This window comes from Mirounga angustirostris, unplaced genomic scaffold (genome assembly GCF_029215605.1).
Source record: "Mirounga angustirostris isolate CCGP_5_RB_7025 unplaced genomic scaffold, mMirAng1.0.hap1 SCAF_1, whole genome shotgun sequence".
NCBI classification, from domain to species: domain Eukaryota; kingdom Metazoa; phylum Chordata; class Mammalia; order Carnivora; family Phocidae; genus Mirounga; species Mirounga angustirostris.
Window position 1 is genome coordinate 3,314,315 of NW_026991709.1, and position 16,082 is coordinate 3,330,396.

The 16,082-nt window shown below is 56.7% G+C and overlaps 1 protein-coding gene across 4 annotated transcripts in view; it reads left to right on the forward strand.

Annotated features, from left to right (window-relative positions):
• WDR4 (WD repeat domain 4) overlaps positions 1-16,082 on the forward strand; it is a 33,180-nt gene that overhangs the window by 3,968 nt on the left and 13,130 nt on the right. For all 4 annotated transcript variants that reach the window (XM_045902403.3, XM_045902404.3, XM_064578391.1 and 1 more), the window contains 7 exons: positions 3,545-3,701; positions 4,410-4,522; positions 6,994-7,054; positions 10,665-10,763; positions 12,527-12,591; positions 13,503-13,686; positions 14,590-14,659. In XM_045902403.3, the coding sequence (XP_045758359.1) occupies positions 3,545-3,701; positions 4,410-4,522; positions 6,994-7,054; positions 10,665-10,763; positions 12,527-12,591; positions 13,503-13,686; positions 14,590-14,659 (749 nt within the window). The remainder of the gene's footprint in view (positions 1-3,544; positions 3,702-4,409; positions 4,523-6,993; positions 7,055-10,664; positions 10,764-12,526; positions 12,592-13,502; positions 13,687-14,589; positions 14,660-16,082) is intronic.

Sequence of the window (16,082 nt, forward strand, 5' to 3'; positions counted from 1 at the left end):
TTGCCTCCCTGAGGCTGCACAGCTTAACTGTCCCTCGAGAGTAAGAGAGAAATACATGCAGGTTATAATGTTAACGTCTAACTGTCTAACAGCCAAGATTAAGGATTTCACTTCATAGCTGGCTCACACCTGTATCGGGGAGACCTATGCTTTTTGGATTCCTCTTGCATCTTATTTTCTAAGAGAAGAATAAAAAGGCAAATTGCAGGTGGCAGTCTATGTTGGTATGTGCTCCCTGCTTAGGGGTAGCCCTTCATCCTGAACTTGGGACAGGGGGACACCCACACAGCCTGCCAGCAGGCCCCTGCGTCCTGTGGTGGAGCTTGCACCTTGACTGAAGGGCGAGTGCCCAGGGCTCCTGGCGGGGCTCTGGCCGTTCTCCGAGGGCTCCTGGCATTGTGCACGGTCTGGAAGGAGGAATCTAGACTTCTCTTGACTGTCACCGCGTCCCTGTGGCTGTCAGGCTATTGGGGAATGCAGGGCAAGGCCTCTGGAGTGTAAGGCTCAGGATGGGTGTTTAGGCACAGAGTCCTATGTGTATATGTCTGGTTCCTTGTGCACTGTGGTCTGTGGGCGTTTGAGGGGAAGATGCTGTGTTTTTGTTTGTTTTGTCTTTTGAAGGTAGCGTATTGGCGATTGTCTTCATGTAGAGATCTAAGGACACTCAGGGTGGGCAGTTATACTTTAGCAAACAGTGGCTGGCACTTGCCTTTTTTTCCCTGCTTAATTGTATTTTTCGTCTTGGTTTTTACTTTGATACCAGCAGAATAGCTTTGTGTTGGAAACCTCTGTGTTAGGTGTGCAGGGCCTCGTGTTGCCTATGGGAGGTACGTTGCGCGTGTAGATGTTGCTTGCGGGACCCTGGATAACTCCCATCCCATCTGCGTCAGCCACTGAATGAAGGAGTCGGGCCAGATCACATCACAGGTCTAGGGGCTGCCTTTCTCACGTTGCCTTGTCCTGTGGATGTATGCTGACCTCAGTGTAAGATGCGCTGCTGCCTGGTCCAGTGGCCTTTAACACTTGGCGGGAGGCACAGACAGATGGACCCCTTCCTCAGAAAAACACCCATCCTTCATGCATCTGACGTTCAGTTCGGTGTTGGGAGTGTCCTGGGCTCCCGATATCCACATTTGACCAAGAGTTGCTCACAGCTTGGAGCTCTCCAGTGGCTTTAATGCTTCATCATGGAGGATTTTAAGGAATAGCCAGATGGAAATAGTGCATAGCAATGATTGGTTTCAAGGTTTCGGTTTAGAATGACAAAGGCCCAGAACCAAGGCCAGGTTTTCTGAACTAAAAGTAGGACACTTGGGGTGACATGATATTTTCTCTTGTGATGTGTGCGTTTATTAGTGAGAAATCTTACATAGGAAATCACAGCGGTTCAGAAAATGCCTGAATTGAAATAATGCAAGTATGTGGAAAGGCAGAGCCCCAGGAAATGAGATTGTTCTGCCCGAAGCTGCCTGGCTGCTGGAGGTGTGTGGTGTTGGAGAGCTTGGTATCCTTGGTGCCCTGCAGGGCCCCCCCACACTCAGTTTGTTGAACAAGTGTGGCTCGTTGGAGGTGGGCTTGGGGGGGGGATTTTAGGGCTCGGCTACCTGACCAGCAGTGCTCTGCTTGGCAGTGGCAGAGGGGAGAGGGTCAGGCTGGCCCTGGGGGGCATGAGGATGGGAACGCTGGGCTGTGAACCCCGTGACTCTGGGGGGAGGGGGGGAGTGCAGAGATCCCGAAGAATGGTGAGGCCCACGCCTTCTGATGGGGCAAAGTGGCCAGCCCACCCACTGTCCGGTCTCATGACCTGCCTGCCCACGTCTGTGACCTGACCCCTCAGACCCTCACCCCCACCTACTCTGTACAGCCAAGCAGCGTCCTAGAATCCTGGCCAGGACTAACTTGGCCGGAGAAGATGAAAGTTCCTCCACTGGCAGAAGGCAAAGGGACAAGATTCTGGACTGAGCTGGGGCTGGGGGGGGGTGGGGGGGCAGTGGCGGGTGCTTGTGTGAGTCCACGCCCGATACTCCTGTGGGACCGGCCCAGGCCACTGTCCGGACTGGTGGCCGCGTGGCTGTGTGAGGGCCTGTCTGAATGTATGGTGGCATTTCAGTGACCGTGTGCTCGGAGAGTTGGTTAGTCTTGCCCGCAGCCCCATGCTCTTTCTTCTGTTGTGTTCTCTATGTTTATGTCCCTCCTTGTCCTTCTGTCCACTGTCCACCGGCTCAGGTAAGCGCAGGAGGAGGTTGAGCTGCTGTGGGTGGTGGAGTCCTGGGACGCGGCTGCAGGCCCTCTGCCCTGCGTTTTCTTTCCTTCTGTCCCTCTGCTCCCGAGAACCTGGGAGGTCTTTGTGTGGTCCTCGTGTTGGAGATGTGGCTTCTTCAAGCTCTAGTTCCTATTTACTGTAACATGGGGGGCCCCAGCTGCAGGGGGCCAAGCGCCGTGTGCACAGATGCTGACTGGCTCTTGTTGGAAAGGGAGCCCCTTCTATCCCCTCTGGTGACAGAGGAGGGCAGGGAGAGGCACAGAGTTAGGTAACGTGGACAAGCCTGGGGTTCGTGTGTGAAGTAGGGTCACGCGTGGTATCTAGCGTGGGATGAAAGTGCAGGGTCTTGCCTTGTGGAAAGCGTGATCTGCCGTAGAGATGCCGGTGGCAAGGAGGTGAACGGTGAGAGCAGCAGTGGCGGGAAGCTGCATGGACCCCGCTCCCCACCAGCAGGGAGACCCGGAGGAGTAGGTGTGTGTGCAGCGGGGGCTGTAACTGTTTCTCAGGCTGGCGCGGTGTGGAGCCAGCGGGCAGATGAGGCAGATCTTGTGAATGTGGACCGAGGGTTTGAATTCAGGAGTGTGGTGACTGTCACGCAGCCGGAGCCGGGACGCAGACGTCCCCAGCGGTGCATGCTGTTGGCCGCGGCTCGCCCTCCTCCGGAGTCATCCCAGGGGGAGGGACGACGGCAAGTGCCGCGCCTGCCGACCGGTGTGTCGCCCCATCCCCAGGGGTGTTGTGCACCAGCAGCACGTGGGATTCCCGCACGGCAGGCCGGGCCCCCCCCCCCCGCCCGCCCCAGGCTGGGGCGGGGACTCCACGGTCGTGGACGGGAAGCTGCAGGGGTAGGAGGGCCCTCCATGGTGAGTGTGCTTCTGGTTCTGATCAGAGCACACTGGGTGTTTACGAAGCTGACCGTTTTTTTCCCCAGAATGCCCAGTAGAGGTGCTGGGGTCAAGAGGCAGTTCTCCCAACATTTTATCATGACAGTCTTCAAACACACAACAAATTTGAGAAGATGTCATGCTGGACACCTAGAGGTCCACCATCCGGATTCTGCTGTCACAAAAGCAAAGTTACTCCGAAGTAAAATCGGTCTAAGGCGCTGGCTTTGTTTCTGTTCTCTTAATTGCCTTATTTTTTTGGTACTGCCTTTGGTGACTGGAAGGGGAGACGGGTGGTGTGGAGCCGACACACCAGCAGAAGGGCCAGCCTGCAGGTCTGTCGGCCCATCTCGTGCTGACATGTGCAAGCCGATGGTGGGCGTCTCTTGCCTTCCAGGACTGTGGTGAGGAGGTGCACGGCCCTGACCTTCACGGCCTCGGAGGAGAAGCTTTTGGTGGCCGACAAGTCTGGGGATGTTTATTCCTTTTCGGTGCTGGAGCCACAGGGATGCGGCAAGCTTGAGCTTGGGCACCTGTCGATGTTGTTGGATGTGGTACGTGGGTGATGGGCCTAATTTAAGTCTGCTACAGTCAGCTGGGGGCAGGGGCAGGGGGTCTGATGGGGCAGTGAGGCCGGGGATGTGAGCCCAGCTGTTGGGGTTTGGGTTCTGTAGCAGGGACAGCTCTGCAGATTTGTGAGCAGGAGTTTGTGAGAATGGAATTCAGGACAGTGAGGCTGACAGGGTGAATGCCCATGGGCCACTTAGGAGGTGGCTGGGTGGTTCCGGAAGTAAGGGACAGCCTGGGTTTGGGTGACGAGGTAGAGGAGGCATGTGGGAAGGGCAGACACCATCTCAAGGCCTAAGCTTGTCCTCGTGCTTTACGGGCCTCACCTCAGTGTCCTTCCAACCCGAGCCAGGAGCTGTGTCCCCCAAGAGGCCCGGTGAGGGCTGGGGGCAGCCAGTGGGAGGTGGAGCTGGGGTGGGACCCGGTGAGAGAGGCCGGGATAACGAGGGAGGGGTTCTTGAAGGACAACGCCCCCAGGACTTGGTGATGGGTTGGCCATGGGGACACTTGAAGGAGGAAGGAGACGAAGGCGAGCAGGTGCTGGAGAACGAGGGGTGGGGTGGTGGGAGGGCGGAGCTGCATTGAGACAGGTGTCTGGTAACACCGCTGGGGACAGGTCCTGGGGCGGTGGGGTGGGTGGGCCAGCTCTGGCCACCCCCACCAGCAGGTCTGTTCTTTCTAACCCCCGTGTGCAGGCTGTGAGTCCCGACGACCGCTATGTCCTCACCGCCGACCGGGATGAGAAGATCCGGGTCAGCTGGGCTGCGGCGCCGCACAGCATCGAGTCCTTCTGCCTCGGGCACACAGAGTGAGTCCCCTTCCTGCCCCCCAGGAGGAAGCTCAGGCTCAAGGGACGGGTGGGCCGCTCAGCTTGGGCAGCCGGTGGCGAAGCCAGGGCTGCCTGCTCCCCGGCGAGGCCCCATTTGGTGCAGGCTTCTGCCCAGGGGCCGTCAGGACCTCTGCCTCCTCCTTCCCTTCCCTTCCCTTCCCTTCCCTTCCCTTCCCTTCCCTTCCCATGGGTTTCAGGGAGAGGTTTTCTTGTTGGCACTGAGGTCTGACACCCCAGGGCGTGGTCGCCGCACACGGTGGTGGTGGTGCTGCCCACGGGAGCCAGCGTAGGGCTCAGTGTGAGAGGCCTTCCCTCTAAGCCCGCCGCCTCCTGCTGTTAGCACTCACTAGTGGTTTCCATGTTGGCCTCCAGGTGAGGGCTTGTTTCTGGAACACTCCTTCCTCAGCGTAGATGCTTGTCAGTGCCTACAGTGGTCAGTGGCCGGTAGGGGGTGTGTGCCGGGGGGAACATACTTCGGTAATTTGAACGTCCAGGACTTATGTTGCCTCCAAGCCTGGGCAGTGGTTCTTCCTTTATGACCTCTTTTCTGGCAGGTGAGCTCTCTTTCAGTAACTGAATTTTGGTATTTTGCAAGGGAGGCGTTTCTGAGACACACTGCTCTTCTCGGGCTTCTTGGGCTCAAGGCTAATTGCAGAGGAGAAGAGAAGCCCTTCGTTTCATTTGCTAAAATGTTTAACACTGTGTTATTGGAGGCAGCGGAATATATTGGAGAGACTTAATTTTGAGATTGCTCCTGTTCCTTGGTTTTGAACAGAATGTAAAGTGATCTCTGAAGGTTGCTGGTGGCCTAGTTTGTAGCTCCGGACAGCCGATGGGGGCTTTGGTTCAGCTCTCTAGTAATCCAGCATCCAGACTTATGACCTGTAAGCCCCCCGTGGCCCTCTCTCCATTGCTGTTTCTCACTGGGGTCTCCTGCTCCCCACCCACCACCACCCGGCACACTCCTGTCTCAGGGCCTTTGCACGTGCTGTTCTCACTGATGGGCATGCTCTCCCCACAGGACCCTGTGCTCTCCTCCACTTCTTCAGTGTCCGGCTAGATGCCACCTGCCTTCTCAGGAAGGCCCCCCCTTGTCCCGCCCTGCTCTGCTTTTCTCTTAGCTTGCACTGTCCAGACAGGAGCCCCGAGCCCTGAAGTCTGAAGTGAGATGTGCCGTGTTCAAGACCTGATGTTGAAGACTTCATACAAAAAAAGCCATAAAAACAGCGTATTACTAATTTTTAATTTAGGTTGTACGTTAGGTGGTGATATTCTGGATAAATGAATTTAAGGAAGAAGAGTGTCAGTTATTTTCATCTGTGTCTGTTTCTTTTCTTTTTTTTTTTTTAAGACTTTATTTGCGAGAGAGAGAATGAGAGACAGAGAGCATGAGAGGGAGGAGGGTCAGAGGGAGAAGCAGACTCCCTGCCGAGCAGGGAGCCCGATGCGGGCCTCGATCCTGGAACTCCAGGATCGTGACCTGAGCCGAAGGCAGTCGCTTAACCAACTGAGCCACCCAGGCGCCCTGTGTCTGTTTCTTAATGTGGTCACTTGCAAACATAAACGGTGTGGTTGGCACCGTGTTTATGTTGGGCGGCGCTCTTCCGAGGCCTCCGCTGGCCCATCTCCTGCCAGCGCCCTGGACGGGGGCCTTTGCGGCTGCGCCCAGTGCTGTCGCCAGCCCTCAGCACTGCCTGGCAGGTAGTAGGCGCTCAGGAGGTATTTCCGTGAGTGAATAAGGAGTAAAAGTAGGTGCTTAAGAGTCTCGTGTAAAATCTGTGGAAACCGGTTTCCCTTCCTTCCTCTTGAGTCATTGAGGTGACTCACGGCCTCTGTAATGGCTGTCTTGCGTCAGGGGACTGCTTGGGCCAGCCAGTCATGGGCATCCCCAGGAGCCGTGAGCTAGTGGTTGCTTTATTGTTGGGAGAGAAGCAGGGAAGGCTGCCCCCCTTGCGAGGCTAGAGGCTGGCTCATAGCCTGCGGACCCCGGGTGGGCTTCTGGGGACCGCTGGCTGCGGGGCTGCCCTGGGGTAAAGGACAGGAGGTCTGAGTCAGTCCGCCGGCCAGTGTTTCTGCTCGCCCTCTGCCCCTGCTCTGTCCGGCAGGTCTCCGCCCGAGGCTCCCTGTCGTCACGGACCTGCAGGGAAGGTCTTGGGCTGTGAGCAGGGCAGCTGGAGTGAGCAACACAAATGTTCATGGATCTTTCCAGTAGCGTGGCTGGGGCCCGCTCCTGCTTGGGAGTTGTCATGGCTGTTGGGGCCCGGAGAATGGCACGGTGTGCTCCTCATGCTTGGCTCAGTGCTGTCTAGCTACCCGTGGGAGCCATGGCAGTTTTTGTTGGGGGTCAGGGGTTTGGAGGGAGAATCTCTCTGAGATGACAGATGGCCTGAGCAGACGTCACAGCAGCTCCCTGGAACTCGGCTCCCCCTTTGCTTCTCTTTGCCCTGTAGGTTTGTGAGCCGCATCTTCGTGGTGCCCGACCACCCCGAGCTGCTGTTGTCCTCCTCTGGGGTAAGTGCTTCGCTCTGCCCTGTGTGCCTCTGGGTGCCTTTCGGCCGGGGAGCCACGTGGGGGGGATGGGTCTGCCAGCCACGAGCTCTTTTGTTCCCAGTTGCGGCTCTTTCACTTGGTGGCTGTCCACTAGATGGTGCTTGTTTTCCGAATTTTGGAGCTGCCTGTGGCTGGCTCCTTGCTTAGGGCCTTCCATTCAGGGGCCACATCTGTAACAGCATTGTGACCTCTGTTCTGGCAGTCAGGTGGGAAGGTGGGAAGACCCCTTCTGAATTCCAGGGGACTTGGGTTCCATCCAGTTCCTGCCATGCTGGCTCTTCACCCCGGCCTGGTGGGGGCTTTGATTGGTGACGAAAACTGCTATGTCCTGGCAGTTGGGGCTCGATGGTTTAGTGATCAGAGACTTGGTTCTAAGGAATAATCTTTAAAAGGTTCATTAAGCAGTAGTTTTTGCCAAAGTGAAGGGTTTGAATTACTGCTGGTGTCTCATTTTTTCTTTTTTTCTGAAAGCTCTGTCCTGTTCCTCCTCCTGTCTTTCCTGCCCCTTAGTGTTTTGTGGGACTCAGGTGCCTGGCAGTGGGAGGTGGGGGCGCTGCACGGGAGGCGCCTGGACCTCTTAAGAGTTAGGGTTTCTGGGTGGGAAGAGCCGCCTCCCTAGCGTCCTGCAGATATCTGGCCACTGTCTGCGTGTCTGTGTTTCATTCCTTTGCCACATTTGTGTTCTTAGAGTTTCTGCCGTCCCGTGTCCTGTTCTTCACAGCAGTGCATGGTCCTGCGATAGCAAACAAAATAGATATGGCTGGAGTCCCCAGAGGTGGCCAGTTTTTGTGAATTTTGTTGTACCTACGTCTTCCAGTCTTTTTCATGATAAAAAAAATATTCAGGCTCCCAGAAAAGTAAAACGAACACCTTTGATTTTAGCACTAGCTTGGCAAGTTCAGGCATTTTGCCCGTGACCCTGTTTGAAGATACAGGAGGGATGGTGCTCCAGTGGCGGGGTGCGTGGCCTGCTGTGTGCCCCACACCTTGCAGAGTGCACTTTTCATTTTCATCAGAAGCAATATACTTGTAAAGTGAAATTCTGCTGCTGGGCCTACGGGAAAATGGCCGTGGCTCCCAACGCCCCTATAAGGTGTGCCCTTGGGCTTCACAGCCTTCTTAATGGCTGCCCGGCGTATCCAGAGAACTCGAGCAGTTGAGAAACAGGAACACGCATTTTCTGTGTGCCCTTCCGCCCTCTCTGTGCCCGTCGTCCCCTTTCCTGGTGGGCTGCACCTCCGGTAGTACCCCCACCCCCATATTCATATTCATCCTCTCTGTGTCCATGTTTGTCTGTCTCTGTCTTTTTCTTCTGTGTTTCCGAGCAGTGCCTCTGAAGGTGGGGGGAGGGTGTTGTCATAAGGCTGCTGTCCTGGGCCCTGGAAGTGCCCTTAACCCCCAACGACTGGTGGGTGGGCGGGCATAGAGCTCGAGGTGAGAGTTCCTCCCAGGGATTTGGAAGGTGAGGGGCCTGTGTTTTCTCTGGTTGGTTTCTGTGCTTGGCTTTCTCCCCACTTTCACTTGAAAAATCTGAGGCCATTCTGAGTTTGGGTCCTTTCTGTGGAATCTGTTCCCCCTTTCCTGAACATTTTGGGGGCCTTCTTGCCCCTGTGCTCTGAAGTTGGGGGAGATGGGGCTGGGCGCTGGAGACCAGCTTGCACGGTCAGTGGCCCCTGCGATTCAAGGTTCTTGGTACCGGGAGTGTCCTCACTCGGGCGCTTCTCTTTGAATCTGTGTTGTGGGATGTTGGGCTACGTTGGTTGCCTGGTTCTTTCTCTTTCCTTTGGCCTCTGTCTCATGTCCTACATCTACTTTTTGAAACTTGTCCTCAACTTTATTTCATAGTGTCCTGTGGGGATTTCATTTCTGCTGTTCCTGGTAATTGTCACGAGCTTTTTCTCGTCCTCCGAGTGTCCTTTTTTCTTTCTTTCTTTTTTTTTTTTTTTAAGATTTATTTATTTGACAGCGCGAGCACAAGCAGGGGGAGCGGCAGAGGGAGAGGGAAAAGCAGGCTCACCAAGCAGGGGGCCCGATATGGGGCTCGATCCCAGGGTCCTGGCCCCAATTGTGTTGGTCCCGAGTGCAGGAGCTTCGATCTCCCTGAGCTCATGTGTGTTTCCTTCCCCCTGTGTGGTGTCCACCTTTCCTCATGGAGGTTTCCTGCGGATGTCTGGTGGTTGCATCTGTCCATTTATGATGGGGACGGGGCACTGGCCAGTGTGGTGGAGGCTGTGTCTGGGAGCCCAGGGTGTTGGAGTCGGGCACCCACAGGCCATCTGGATCAGCCCTCTTTTGGTGGTTACTTGGCTCAGTCTTCACCTTTCTGGGCGTCAGGCCTGTCCCCGTGTTCCGGGAGGTGACTGGGGAGGGCTGGTGGTGCCCCTTGGCATGGATCTGACGTCCCTAAGACTGCGGTCTCTTGCTCCCTGGCGGCACATGGTGAACCCGCGGCTCTGTAAGCCGCAGGGGTGGGGAGTCCGACTGTCCTGACTGCCCCCCTGGTGGCCGTGCTGCCGCAGGCCTGCTGGACCCAGCCGCTGTGTCACGGCCTCCTGTGGCCAGTCCCCCTGCCTTCGTCTGCTCCCAGACGGCCTCACCATTGTCTTGTCTCCTCACGTCTCTGTCCTCAAGGCTTCACGCTTCGGGAACATCCCTTTCCAGTCCCTGCAGAGGGAGGTTGGGGCAGGTGGGCCTTTGCCTCCATGTCTGTAGTTTCCTGGCAGGTGTTCGTGCTCCTGCCCAGCACCCGCACACCCCGGCCCTTATGCTCTGGGGGAATTGCTCTCCTTCCTTTTCTCCCGGTCATTTAGGAACTCCGCGTGTGCTGTGTCAGTGCCGTCTTGTTGGTTTGCTCAGAATCTGGGCTTCACGTGCACGTGGGCCTGTGCATGCCTGTTGTCAGCGATGGACTCTGGTGCACGGGGTGGGGGTCCCCGGGGTGGGGGTCCCCGGGGTGGGGGTCCCCGGTGTGCCGGCCGAGCGGACGAGCTAGCTAGGCTCCGTTTCACGCCCTGTGTGTCCTGAGTGTTCTCAGATACATAGTTCTTTCCCTGTCCTGTCCTTCTAGTGAGATCCGCGATGCGCAGTTGTTAACGGAGCTCTCTTGCATCGATGCTTATTTTTGGATCACTGAGGCTCTCGGTACACGTGCCAGTTTCCTTATCTGCACCAGGTGACAGTCTCACGGGTAACGGGCGGACGCCCGCTTTTCACCCCTTCCTGAACAGGGAAGCGGGACGGTTGTCGTGCTCAGCAGCCCCACCCACGTGTCTCCCGTGCAACGGGTGACCCTTGAAGCGCGTGTATCCTCCTGGCGCGAGTACAGCAGCCGCGGTCTTTGACGTCCTGCACGTGAACGAGGCAGCTTGTCTCGTGTCTTCTGCCCGTTCTGCCGCGTGGGGTCACGGGTGTTTTGCTAACGATCGGCGTGGCCGCACGGCCCTCCCTCAGGGCAGAGCGCCGTGGCGCTGGCTGCCGCTGAGCGGTATTCCAGCCCCTGCCGGAAGCCCCCGCACTCAGAGGCTGGCCTGCCCCCCACGCGCGTGTGCTGACCTGTCCGCGCTGTGTGCAGGACCGCACCCTGAGGCTCTGGGAGTACCGAAGTGGCCGAGAGCTGCACTGCTGTCACCTGACCAGCCTGCGGGAGCCGGCGGAGCCGTGGGGTGACAAGGTAACGTCATGCTTCTGTCTCGGGTTTATCAGGGCTTATAGGGCACCTCTTCGGTCACTGGAATCCTGCGAACAAAACCAGTTTTGTGTTGGAAACATTGTTTTGTCGTCAGCACAGACGTCATCCAGTTTGGGAGAGATCATGTACTTCAAACTCTAAAGGTGTCCAGTCCCGTAAGTGGGCAATAACTTCTCTCGCTTTATTTGTGTTTGAATGACCATGGTACAGAAATGCCTCCTCCAGTCCTGCTTGGAAATGGAAAAGACAGTGGTGCCTGAGCAGAGAGTTTCCCCAGGGGTTTATTTATAGCCAGTCAGGGAGCTGAGCACCCTTCCTGCATCTCTCCCTTTGTCTGTCATGGATTAATCTCGATGACCACCCCCTTACCCCGGGGACTCCACATCAGCCAGTGTATCCCCAGGTCAGGTCACCTGGGCCTTTGATTGTGAGAGATTTTCAGGGGAGAATGTGTGGGTTGCCTTTTGGGGGTGCTCTGGATTCTGTCGTCATGGACATCTAGCTCTGTGATGCTCCTGGGCTCGTGCCCTGCAGGGCTGAGGTCCAGGTTGGTCACCCAAGGATGGCTCCACTCGTTTTCCTATAGAGGCCCCCCTGGGCCTGGCAGGGAGGGAGCAGTCTGCTTACGTGGCTCTCCAGGCCCACAGAGCTGGCCCTTGGGGTGGTTTCTTGATGACCAGGTGTCCTGGCTGTCATCAGGGGAGCTTTGCACTTTTCCTGGGAGCCCCCTTGTGACCCCTTCCAGCCCGCAGGAGACCTTGGCCAGAGTTGAGGGGCTCATCTGCCTCATCCTCAGGATGGCTGCTTTCTCTCCTCCCCCCCGAGACTGCTCTCTAGCCACTGCCCTTACTCGGCCTCAGAAGTGGGCAGGCCAGGCCTGACCATGGGCCAGAGCCTCAAAGACCCTGGGGCTGTGGCCACCCAGCCAAGGGGCTGCCTGGGCCCCCAGGTCAGCGGACTCTGCTGCTCTGGCTTCCGGCTCATGGCACCCCCTGCTTGGGTGTCTGCAGTTCTGGTGCTCTCCACCCCCCACAAGGCCATAGCGCATGGATGCCTGATTTGTTCTGGTAACTTTTTCACATACTTTTTCACATTCATGCTCTCAATTAACCTCCTGGTGCTCTGGGATAGTGAGGTTGACTTTGGTCTCTTTCTCAGAGGTCAGGGGAGGGAGTGTGAGGCAGAGAGAGAACCATGAACCAGTAGGTTTCTGACCTCGGGCCTGGCACACAAGGGCTGCACGAGCTGTGGATGGCCCTGCCTCTTGGGTTCCTCGCTTCCTTTCAGGAGCCCCCAGGCCATGGCCTCTGCCCCTCGGGCTGGGCTTGGTGAACATCAGGCCTTTTCTCCCACTTCTCCTGATTGGCATCTGGATGTTCCCACTCTGGGATGTGTGGACCTTGCACACGCAGTTGTGTCTTGTTAACGATCCCTTGGGTTCTTTGTCACCTCCTGTCCTTCTTGACCAGTCCGTTGGCTTTAGAGACATTGAAGGAAGGCCAGAGCCACGAGAGAGGCTTCTATCTGCCGTGGCACGTTGGAATTGTGAAACGGGTAGTTTGCTGTGCCTTTCTTTTCTCTTTCTGATTTCCAGAAAGTTCCAGGACTGTTTTCTTGTTTTCCTTCCTTGACCGTAGTGGCCACTGTCACGATCTTGCTGTGTCTGATCTCGCTTTGAACAGAATAGTCCCGAGTCGGGTCCCTGACAGGCGAGCGTGCTGTTATGTTACTGCTTTTCCTTGCAGAGGTTCGCCGCATCCAGGATCACCTACTGGAGCCCCGAGGGCTGCGTGGCACTGCTGTGTGACTGGTGGGTGAGCTCACGCTCTGGGGGCGTTGCTTCAGGGCCCCACACCCCCGCCGTAAGGGAGGGGACACGCGGGTGGTTCATTGGCCCCGTGTGCTGTCTCCTTGTTGGGAGGCTTCACACGCTTTTATTTGTACAACCTGTCCCTGCAGTGAGTTTCACTCTGGGAGGATGGCTGTTGCCTGAGGGGTGTGGGTTCCTTTCCTTAGAGTGGAGTGGTGCTCTTTCACTTGCTGTTTAAATTCACTGGTCTCCAATTGGCCTTTTGTGCATGATAAAGCCCCACCTGAGGGTGAGAGCAAAGTTGTAAAATACGCTTCAGTCAGCCCCACCCGGGGGCTGGTCCTGATAGAGCCCTCACACCCGACCTAGGGCAGGTCACAGTAGGACCCACCCGACGGCTCATGGTGGTGAGGAGGAGGATTTCGGGACCGCGTGCCACCCAGCAGGTTCTGGAGCATTGTTTATGTGCCGGCTAGGTATCTGGTGTTTTTGCCCCTCTAGTTTGTCCTTACAACAAGGCTGCAGAGGGCATCTTAGTTTGTTTTAAAATAGGATGCAGGTTTAGAGCCAGGAGGTGCCTGCACCCAGCGCCATCTGCTACTGTAGCTGGGACAGCCCCCTTCCCCACGTCTTATTTCTTTGTCCCGTACTGGTTCCCTGTGATAGCATGACCAGCTTACTGACTTAGACCTTTATTATCTCTTGGTTCCTGTGGCTCTTGGGTTGGGAAGTGGCTTGGCTGGGTGTTTCTGTCTGAGTCTCGTGGGCTTAGAGTCAAGATGCTGGTGGTGGCTGGGTCTTGTGTTTGGGGCAGATCCGGGCACAGTGCTGAGTTGCTGTCTGTTGTCCAGTGATACCCACATGGGCCTCATGGTAGTTGTAATAATTTTTCTCTCTCTCTTTGTGGAAAGCGTTCCTGTTGTCTACATCTTCCAGCTCGATGCCCACAGACAGCAGCTAGGTTACAGACAGCAGCTGGCTTTTCAACACAGAGTGTGGGACATTGCTTTCGAGGAGGGCCAGGGACTGTGGGTCCTGCAGGACTTCCGGGAAGCCCCCCTTGTGCTCTGCAGGCCTGTGGACGGCTGCTGGCAGGTGAGACGTGTTGGGTCCCTGCCGCCCCTAAGCCTGGGGTCGGGGTTGGGGGGGCCAACAGCTGTGCCACTTTTAGCTTGATCATGTCTTGGTGCTGGGGGCTGTGTCCTTGGGGGGTGGTGGCTGGAGGACTTGTGTCGGGGGTTCAGGGAGCCGGGGCGCCTGGCCAGCTCATCTAATGTCATGATGCTTGCAGTGTTTCTTTGTGGGATAGTCTCCCTCATGGGCCTATTTTTTCTTGTGATTGTGCTCGTCACCTGTCTTTTTAGCAGAGAAACCAGCAGTTGGTGTCCTTGACGTTGGCAGGCTTAGCATGGCCTTGTATCTGGGGCATGGAATCAGGAGTAGAGAGGCATGTGGGCTGTGGGCTGAGCGAGCCTCTCCTCACCGGGTGACGTGCGAACCTTACCCCTTCTCCGAGCTGGCTGCCCTGTCTGTAAAGCGGGGCCGTCTCCTGCCTGTCCAGGATCTCCTGTGACACTGAGGGGAGGGGATCTGATAAAGCCCACCAGAGCACTGTGCAGATTGTCTCGTGCTTTACACGTGCTCACTTGACTGAGGGCTTCGGAGGTGCCCCTGAACCTTTGGGTATTTTCGTCTAAAAAGTAGTGGTGAACCGAATGCCACTAGCTTGTACGTGTCCCCTGCCGGGCCCCTCAGACAAGGTAAAAAGGACGAGCCAGCATGTGGGTCCCTGGCAGCCCACGCGTCATGGGTCTTTGTCGTGACGTGATGCGGTGACTGCTGTGTCTGCCGCACCGGGACAGATGGCCGGCTTTGCCTGGTGTTCCCGAGGGCCTGGCAGCCTGGACCACGCCCGGCAGGTCTGGGGAGCCTCTGCCGGCCGCGCTGGGGCTGTGGTCATGTGTCTTCCTGGTAAACGTTTTCCGTTTGTCTTCTCAGGCTGTTCCTGAAGATGCCGCCTTAAAGAAGGTCTCCGCCCATCTTCAGGGGAATTGGGCCATGCTGGAAGGTGAGAGTGTGAGCACGGCCTGTTTTTTGGGATGATGTCCAGAATTGGCCATGGACAGGGCCAGCTTACAGGATACCATGCACAGTAGGAAGCCATTTCTGTGGGCGAGAGTCCAGGATGTGTGGCATGTGCCTGTGTCCCTGTCCATAAGGCCGGCAGCTGGTCGGGGCACTGAGGAGCTGACCCACGCCCGGGATCAATCAGGATGATTGAGCTTCATGGGAACCAGGGTCAGAGTTGGAGTACTGTCCACCTCTCTGCCGTCAGGGCTGTGTGTTGCAGGTCCCCTGGGAGGGGCCGGTAGTTGGTGGGCCTCCAGACGGAGTGGCAGGGCGACTCACAGGCCCTGATTATTGGCTCTGAGCAACCACAGGTGTATGTGGTTCCTGGCCGCGAAGTCAGGTGTGGGGACAAACAGCAGACTGCCTGTGGGTCTCTGTGGCCCAGGGTGGGTCCCAGTAGGAACACTAGGCCGAGGGAAGAGGAGAGGCAGTAGTGGGAAGGCAGGACCCCCCTTCCTTGTGGCGCTGCAGTCTGTGAGGGGGGTGGCCAGGCGATCAGAGCCACATGTCCTGGTCAGTGGAAGGGCCTGAGGTGAGCGCTGGGTGCTGCCCTCAGTTAGTCCTCCTGTCTGAGAATGTCAGAATGAGGAGACCTCGCTCCGTTTCTTTTTTTTTTTTCCTTAAAAGATTTTACTTCTTTGAGAGAGTGAGCGAGTGCACGAGAGAGAGCATGAGGGGGGAGGCAGAGGGAGAAGCAGGATCCCCGCTGAGCAGGGAGCCCAACTCGGGGCTCGATCCCAGGACCCTGGGACCACGACCTGAGCCAAAGGCAGACGCTTAACCGACTGAGCCACCCAGGCGCCCCGACCTCATTCCATTTCTCTTGGTAGAGGAAGGCAAATCTTTAGTTACACAGCCTCTAGCGACCCCGTGATGCTCTTCTTGGGCAGAGATTTGAAGCGTCTGTCAGAAGGATGACTGGTAACCCAGCTTTGGGAGTCAGACGCTTTCATTTAAGTACACAAATTATTGCTTAGAAGATTTCTTTCAAAAGTATTCCCCAGGGAGAAGTCAGAGTTCCTCGGAATTCAGGACATTCAAACATAAATTCCGTTTCTGTTGACAGCTAGCAGTGATCTAAATGTCTCATGGAAGGCATTCTTGAGGTGATTTGTTGGTTCTGGGTTCTGGGGTTAATTTCCATCCTTCCTTTTAGAGTGGAGGGACTAGGGTGGTGACAGGGCTCCGTCCTCCCCAGCACTGTGTGCATTTGCTTCAGCAACACTGTGGAACGGATCTGTGGCAGGACTGTGTCGGGGACACTGACGAGCCTGCTCCCCGCCTGGCTCATGTTGTCCTCCCTGCCGGGGCCTGGGGCCAGCACGTCCTGCTGTGGGTTGCCTGGCAGGGCCAGCCCGGGG